This window comes from Pituophis catenifer, unplaced genomic scaffold (genome assembly GCF_029215685.1).
Source record: "Pituophis catenifer annectens isolate HBS135680 unplaced genomic scaffold, rPitCat1.0.hap2 SCAF_2, whole genome shotgun sequence".
Classification (NCBI taxonomy): domain Eukaryota; kingdom Metazoa; phylum Chordata; class Lepidosauria; order Squamata; family Colubridae; genus Pituophis; species Pituophis catenifer.
Genome location: NW_027256882.1, coordinates 136942412 through 136950733, shown reverse-complemented (window position 1 = coordinate 136950733; position 8322 = coordinate 136942412). Strand labels below are relative to the sequence as shown.

Below are 8322 nucleotides of genomic sequence, written 5' to 3'. Positions count from 1 at the left end.
CGTTTCGTTTAACCACAGAGATGCTCGGAGAGAGCGTCCCCGGCGCCCTTTGCGGTGTGCACGCTGCAGAAACAGGGGACCGTCGGTGTTTCCTTCCTGCCGCCTTTCGCAGCCGCCGATATGGCCATGTTTCCCGCGGCCGGACTCGGTACCGCTCTCCGACTGTTACTGCGGTACGTAGGCCTAGGCGACCGATGCCGCAAACGAAGGGGAAGCGGGTGGGGACGAACTAAGAGGCCTGAACGCCCAAATAAAGGTCATACGCCTGCCTCGCTTCTGCAAACGGAGCCCTTGCTTGGTGGTGCGCGTATAATTGCAGGGGGGGCAGCGGAGATTTCTTTGGCTCTCTCTAAACAACTCTTCAGCCCCCTCGATGCGTGGAGGGAGAATTTACTTTTTGATAAGTCTTGAAGCATCCCTGAAAGGTCAGCCCTGTTACCCCAACTTGCTAAGGGGGCAGAACCTGATGGTGGGTGGACTCCTGTAAGCTGGGGTGAGATCTGAACCAGAAACTTCGTGACTTGGGGCTCTGGCCAGTAGAGAATGGGTGTGTCCAGGTAATATCCATAAATAAGTCCTAATAGATCAATCAATGCTTGTTTGATATTGTTGCAAAAAATACTGAATTAAAGCAGGCCTATTTTGTCTGAGGAATCTCTTATCATCATGAATAAAAATGCACATTTAAAAATAAATTTACCCTCATTAATTCCTAATTATTAAAAATAGTCTGTCCTTCAACTTTGTCATGTTGAAGCATGCTAGCAGAACAGATTTAAGTTTTGTAAAATATATATATATATATCATGCAAAATTGAAAAATTTGACCTATGCTACAGTATATTATAGTTTATCTTTTGGTTGACTGTTTTAAACCACTTGAACTGTACCTTTTGCGGTCTGAAACTTAGTCATTATAAAGCTCCTACCATGTAATATTTCAGGCTATTGAAAATAGCCATTATTTCTGAAACTGAGCTATTTCTAAAATGGAATTTGTCAAAATTTGCTAATAAAATGGCTGGGGAAGACTTTTCTTTCTTTCCAATAGCATATGCACCAATTCATACTGTTGTTCTCCCCCAGCCATCTTGATTGGTCTTTCCTTGTTATCCGTCCATTCTTCATCTGTTCAACAGATATTTTTCATTTGCATGTACCTGTGTGTTGGGAAATGTGAACTGTAACTTTTGTTGTCTGATTTTCTACAGGCAGCATCGATCACAAGCTTGTGCTATCCGGATGCTGAAGACTACATGTTCAAAGTGTAGTGAAGTTTTAGCAAGTCCGCGTATGGATGATGCCCCAAAAGAATATTCACCAAAGATTCAGCAGCTAGTTCAGGACATAGCTAACCTGACTCTTCTGGAGATCTCTGACCTCAACGAGTTGCTAAAGGTACCATTTTTACATTAGAAACTGAGTGATTAATAGAGCAAAGATGAAAAAGTTGTAGTAGATGCTTCCTGTTGTTTGTAGCTTCTTTTTCCTTATAGAGATGGAGTGTGGTACTCTGGGTTATAATCCCTACTTCAGTATTACAAGTGATATAAAAGATGGATAAAAAGATGTTTTCTATGTTTACAGAAAACTCTCAAGATCCAAGATATTGGACTTATGCCAATGGCCGGGATGATGCCAGCAACACAGTTGGCAGCACCGGTAAGCTATCAGCCTTATATCTTGTCATTTACCTGAATCAAATGGTAATTGCTTTTGGACAAGGGTCTGAGTGCACCTGGTCAACAAATCCACATTGTTCTTGAAGAGGTGGTGATGAAACTTGCAAGCATGAAGATGAAAGGTGCAGACAGACTGCTTTCTTTACTTGGTATTTAAAAGAGCTGCTTCCATGGTATAATGAAAATAATAGCACAGTTAGTATTTGTAATGATATACAAATTGTAATAAGCTCCTAAACGATTGGCAGTATAGAATGGGGCAAAAAGATTTATAAAGGATGATCACAAGTTAAAGTCAGCTACTTCTGTATGCAGCTATAGTTTCAGTTAGCTGGATACTTTTCAGTCCTGAGGGTGATCCTAAATTAAGCGGGATAACAGACATTTTATTATAATGGACTTAGCAGCCATTTTTTCAGCTGTCCCTTTTAGATATTACTATGTCTCTATTGCTCACTTACTAGTTTCCTACATATTCTTGTATATTGTGATTTTCTATTAAAGTTAAGCTTTGCATCATTAAATATTGAATAAATATCTTTGTAGTGCCCCAATTATTCTGAGATTTGCTTCCTGACTAAAAGATTGTATAGATTTGAGTGAATCAAGTGAAAATATTTCTAAAGCTTTAAGAAATTCATCTCAAACTTAACTTTTCCAAGTGGCTGCTTAATTTTACTCCAAAGAAGTTCCCAAAACAATTGCCTTATAGCAGTTCTGGAAATCTGGCAGATTCAGTGGGTTATCTGTAGTAATTGTGAATAGATGCCTTTTAGAGGCTACTTCATTCTCCCCGCTGCCTCATATCACTCTCTTCAAGGTTGCTGTCTGATATTCTCTCCGTTTACCAAACAAAAAGGCACCATCTGCACTTCTTTTCCTTTTATTTTTTCTTTCACATTTTGAAAATATTTGGACTTATACTGGGGTGGGATGATGATAAAATTTTCAAAACATGAAGATGCAGTAAAAATTTGGCAAATATTAATCTACGCATGAATATTAAACCTGGATAAAACTATGGACTACAAAGCCTCCAGCAGACTTAGCATATATAAGAAGGAGCACACACTAGCTCCTGAATGAAATAATTCATTAACAATTTTGGGAAATATTTTAACCAGCTCCATAGAGAAGAAAGAAATGATCCTTAAAGTAAGGGGATTTTTCCAGAGAAAATAGCATGCAGGACATCCAACTTCTCAAAAAGGAAAATATATGTTTGCAATGTCTAGGTTAAGAAATTAAGAAAACAAGTTTTTTCAAGGATGGGGTTTTCTTATTCTATGCCCTTTCTTCCGTGACCTGACTCCCGAAAAGAAATCAATGAGTTTACTCTGTTTGGGAAAAAAACTTACTTCTTGCTAGTCAGAATTCATTTTGTAGCTCTTCTTTTGATTATTCCCATTGTGAGTTGTCATTTATGATTAAATTTAGGCAATTTGGTTGCAGAGCATAAAATCACTGATCAGTCAAACAAAAAAACAGTGTGCGATTTATTTCTTAATGTGGATGGGCAAATATGTTTTATTAGGTTTATCGGTGAAATGTGTATATCAAAGTTCTGGAGGAATGAGAAAAGGAACAGAAATAATAAAGATTTGTATTACTTGTTTAAAATATCCATTCCCACTTAGAAATTCAGAGGAATGTACTTGATATGCTGTGAGAGAGCATTTGATTAAAATAAGTTACAGAAGAATAAACAATATTATTGTCAATACATTCAGAGTAAAAAAAAAAAGAATCAGTATGCTAGTTACTAAGTGAAAAAGCTAAAACGCTAACAGGTAACTAAGGAAAGATGATGGTTAGCAATTATTTTGGCTCTCTTATCAGTGAAATGATGGATGAAGGGATAGGATTGAATTATGGGAAGTTGGCTATTAACTTCGAATGAGTTTAAATCTATACAATCAGAGGAATTCCATCTTAGGGTATTGGTAGCTAATGGTCCGGGCTGAACATTATACTAGCTTTAAAAATCCTAGAGAATAAGACATGTAACTGGAACAAAACAAATATTTTCTCTATGTTGAAAAAATGATCCAGCAAATTATGGACCAGTTAGTCTGAATACAATACCAGTATTTGGGAAGATACATTTTATTGGATAGTACCTTTATAGTGTAATGGCATGTAGGGATGACCTTTGGGGACATGTACTTTCAAACTTGCAAGATTGATGTCAGTTTTGCAAGATTGTCCAGGCAGGAAGCACACCACATGAACTATAATTGACAAAATACTATACTTCAGTTATTTTTATTAAATAAGTTAGATGAAGAACTGAATGCTTAATACACTTTCAGATCATACAAATTGGGGGCAGATAGCTAACACCCTAGAAGACATAAATGAAAATGCCCCCTTTTGATTCTATGATTATTAAGAAGAGATTATTGGATCTAGTCTAGTACTATGTTTTCTGTAATGGAAAGCTAAAAAAATTCTAAGACGTCCCCATGTAGAATATGAAAATAGTAACCATTTTCTATTTGTGCCTTTAGTTCCACTGTCAGTTTATAAAAACAAACAACACTGTTATAGTTCAGTGCTAGCTTTGGCCCCCCTCCCCCATCTAAATAAACCAAATGAAGTGCCTAAATAGTTTGATCCTTCCTTTACTGCTGTCTCCTTGGAGACAAAGGGGCAGGCACTACCTACTAATTGTCAATTTGTTTCTCTTTCCTCTTCATCGACTAGGCTGAAGAAGAAGAAGAAGAAGAGGTTGAAAAAGTAGAAAAGATCAATTTTACAGTGCGATTGACTGGGTTTAAAGCTGAAGACAAGGTGAAAGTTATCAAAGAACTAAAGAACCACATGGAGAACATAAACCTTGTCCAGGTAAAATGATTCTTTCCTATACTTGTTCAGATTATACTATTGAGGGGGAATATCTTTTTACTTGAAATGCTTGCAGAATACCTAGATGCTTAGAATGATGTGAGTGACAGTTCCCTGTATTGTAACTGTTCATTTAATAGAAATATATCTGCTGCTTTATGGAGCCTCAGGTGCCTTAAAGTGGTTTGCACTAATAATACAATTTCATTAAAACAATTAGGAAAATAAACAAAATAGTGATCAGCAAAATTAACATTGGATGGAAATATGCTTATTGCCTGCTTAAAAAACATCAACGAAGGACTGAATTATACATCTTGGAAGTAGGTTCCACAGCTAGATGCTGACACTAAAAATGCCATACCTTATGCTATTGATTCCCTTGATGACATAAACTAGTGGAAACTTTAGTGATTACAGTTAATTTCTTAGCAAGGTCTTGCAGGCAAACACTTTCCTTCAGATACTGTGGTCCCAAAAGATATAAAGCTTTATAGATAGAAATCAACATCTTACATTGTGCCTGAGAATGAATAAGAAGCTAATCCCAAAAAACAAGAGTTAGTATAATATGGTCAATAAGAGGGATATTCTAAAACATGTTACTTCCTTTAACTGCCTTAGTTCATTTCTAAACTTGATTTCCATAGAACTTCTATTGTAATTTTTTGATGTTGCCAGTTGGGAGCAAAAAGGGTAAGATTTGATGGAGAGTTAAAAAAAAAAAGATGTAGAATGAGTAAAATTAGGATCCTCAAATATAGTGGCAATTAGTGTGACACAGTCTGTCATCAATCATGCAACTCAGTGACATCTATTGAGAAAGCAGGGCTTAAAAAAAAGGCAGGTTGGCAGAAAGGTCACAGCAACGCAAACCCGGACCCCTTGGGTGTGAATGTATACAAAGGCACTAGACTTGCATTTCAACATCGCTTTCTCCTTCTTGCCTTTTTGACCTTGCATGCGTCTCCACCCTTCCTCCATGCAAATGAAGCTGGTAAAGCTCCAAAGACAATTTCCTCAGATCTTTGAATTCTGTTCATTAAACCCTAGAACCATAATTTAGGAAATGTTTCTTTGGAAAGATTTGGGGGCTGCGTTGTCTCCTCAAATTCAGGAGGTACCATAAGTAGAAAATATATAGAGATCAAGACTAGTATTAGCATACATATTCTAACAGCAGCAAGATTGGCTTTTGCACAAAAATGGAAAAACAAAGAGACCCCCACAGAAGAAGTGTTAGTTAAAATATTAATTTGTGCGGAAATGGACAGGCTGACTTTGGAACTTAAAGATAAGAACGAATCAGAGTATTATGAAATCTGGAACAAATTTTACTATTGGCTGGAAAGGAAGAGGAATGCTGGGATAAAGGACCATTGACGAGTAAAACGTTTAGAAGTGTTTATGCTAATTTGTTATGCTAGATAATCAAATTAGATATCAATATAACCTATATGGATGAAAGAATATATATATTTGAAATGTGATAATTAGTGTAAACATGTATAGAGATAAGGAAGTTTATCAATTATATGACAAAATTTGATGAAAACGTTTAAACCGGAGATATCACGCTATGTCCATTGTTTTTAATTTTATTATAAATAAACTTTTTAAATAAATAAATAAAAAAGGCTAGTATTAACTGAGGTTTCTCTTGAATGTTGTGCAATCCTTTTCATTTTCTGATTAAAGCCTTTCTATCTTGCAGGCAAAGAAGTTGGTGGAATCTCTTCCTCAAGATATCAAAGTAAATGTTCGTAAAGAAGAAGCAGAAAAGATTAAATCAGCTCTAGAGGCAGTTGGAGGCACAGTAGTTGTGGATTAAAGAATCTGCCTACCTGCCAAAGGACTTAAAGCAGAGCGGGGGAAGGACCCTCTGACTTGTGTCAGCCACTCCTGCTGACTGGTGGTGGAGTACTGTGCGGTTCCAGGAAAGTTGCTCTGCCCCATTTTTTTCTGCTGTGCAGTTTCCCATGGGGATGGCTCAGTGTGTAACAATTCTTTGGCACACCTTGCAGTCTGCTATGTGGTTAAAAACCTGTATTCATAACGAATATACGTGATGGATAACACCTGTAGAATATGTGTGATGATCCTTTCTTGCATGTTATAGGTGTTTTCACCCTCCAGCAGGTTCTTCAAGTTTGCATGGGTATTTGGACCGGTGTCCCTTAGTGGCAGATTTAATCATTTGTGGGAGGAAATGGGTGGGATCTTTGTAGATTTTGGGTCGTACTCTTAAGATCATCTTTTCAATAGAAGGTGTAAATGAAATCGATTCTCTTTTAATAAAGAAGGACAGCAGCTTGGAAATGTTAGCTTTTCCTGTTGTGACTTACTAGATTTAGTAGGAAAAAAATTTTTTTTCTTCCTGAAACATTTCCAAATCTGAGCAGGTTAAATTTAGGTAGGACAATACATTCTGCCAAGTTCCTTTGTTTATCCAATATCAGGGTAGATGGCTAGACCCCTGCCTTAGCCCCCTGATTGATGTCTGTTCTCTTCTGTGGGTGGCCCTTTTCCTCTCCCCTGCCCTTAGTCCCTTTTGGTATGATTTATATCAGCACGGCCTACAAGTATCTTTTCCTTGGCACTTGCTGTGTCTTGCGATACGGTAGTTTGCTGAATCTTGGCTCCTGTTTGAAGGTTTAATATAAGCCATTGTTCAGGTCAAAATGAATATTCTTAGTTTGGTTTAGATAGTTCACTCAATGGAACAAGATGTGGTTTTAGTCCAATGTCCATGTTGTTGCACTTTCATTTAAAGCCGAGCTAAAGTGAACCCTTGGCAGCCAAGATTGTCTAAAGGCAGCTTTTAAGGCACGCTGCTGAGGCTGATAGTTGGAATGCTGCTTTTGCAGTTTTAACTGTTCTCCAGCACCTGAGAATTCATAGAGGAGATTTAAAGTATGCAAATTTATGTGAGGCTTTAAAGACAGGAAGAATTTGAGACTTCTTTCTCTGTCATTTTTTCATCCTTTTCTCGAAGATAGCTTGGCAGTGGCTAATTTTTAAGAGTTGGGAAACAAATTTTACTGACCAATAAATTTATTGGGCATTTTCTACTATATTAATGCAATAAACAGTGCTAAATATTGCACCTCCTCCAAAATGTACCTACACAAATGTGTTTTCTGTGCTTGTACATCTCAAATATTTTCAAGATTGCTGAAGCCCTGTAAATAATATTGCCCTTTTACAGATGCAACTATGGAGACTTAGAACGAATTTCGGCAAATGAGCACACTTTTAGCAATTATTCTATCTGCAACAATCATTGGAAAGCAGCAAATACACCCTTCAAGACTGGAATGGTGATGATAAAGTATGGATGGAATGTTTCATCCTAAATATTATTTTCTGTTGTCTCTGATCAAGGCAGCAAGCTTACTCAGAACATGTAAAACTATCCATTTTTCTTAATGCATTTGAGGATGCTCTTAAAGCAATTTGGAATGGCATGCCTTCAGAAATTATGAGTGGTCCATTATTAAAGGTCTTTAAAAGATTGGACAACAATTTGTCTGAAATGGTACAGGATCTGCTTGAGAAGAGGGTTAGACTGGACCTCCAAGTCCCTTCCAACTCTTATTCTATTAATTGAGAGAGTGAGCAAGGTTTTGGGTTTTTGTTTTTTTTTCAAAGAAGGTAAAATTATAAATGGCATCCCTGGTTAAATTGAAGAATTAACACCCTGCTACTGGAAAAAAATAGAGCAATTGTGTGCAAAATGTTTCTAATGTGTATTGCTTCAAGTCTGAAACAGGTCAACATAATTTTGGAAGCA

At 37.0% G+C, this 8322-nt stretch overlaps 1 protein-coding gene across 1 annotated transcript; it reads left to right on the top strand.

Annotated features, from left to right (window-relative positions):
- MRPL12 (mitochondrial ribosomal protein L12) lies at positions 1-6848 on the top strand. Its single transcript, XM_070937656.1, is given in 6 exon segments — positions 1-83; positions 85-173; positions 1212-1398; positions 1588-1662; positions 4389-4529; positions 6244-6848. Coding segments are annotated over 6 exon segments (672 nt in total). The 5' UTR covers positions 1-20; the 3' UTR covers positions 6361-6848.
- Positions 6849-8322: the final 1474 nt, after the last annotated feature.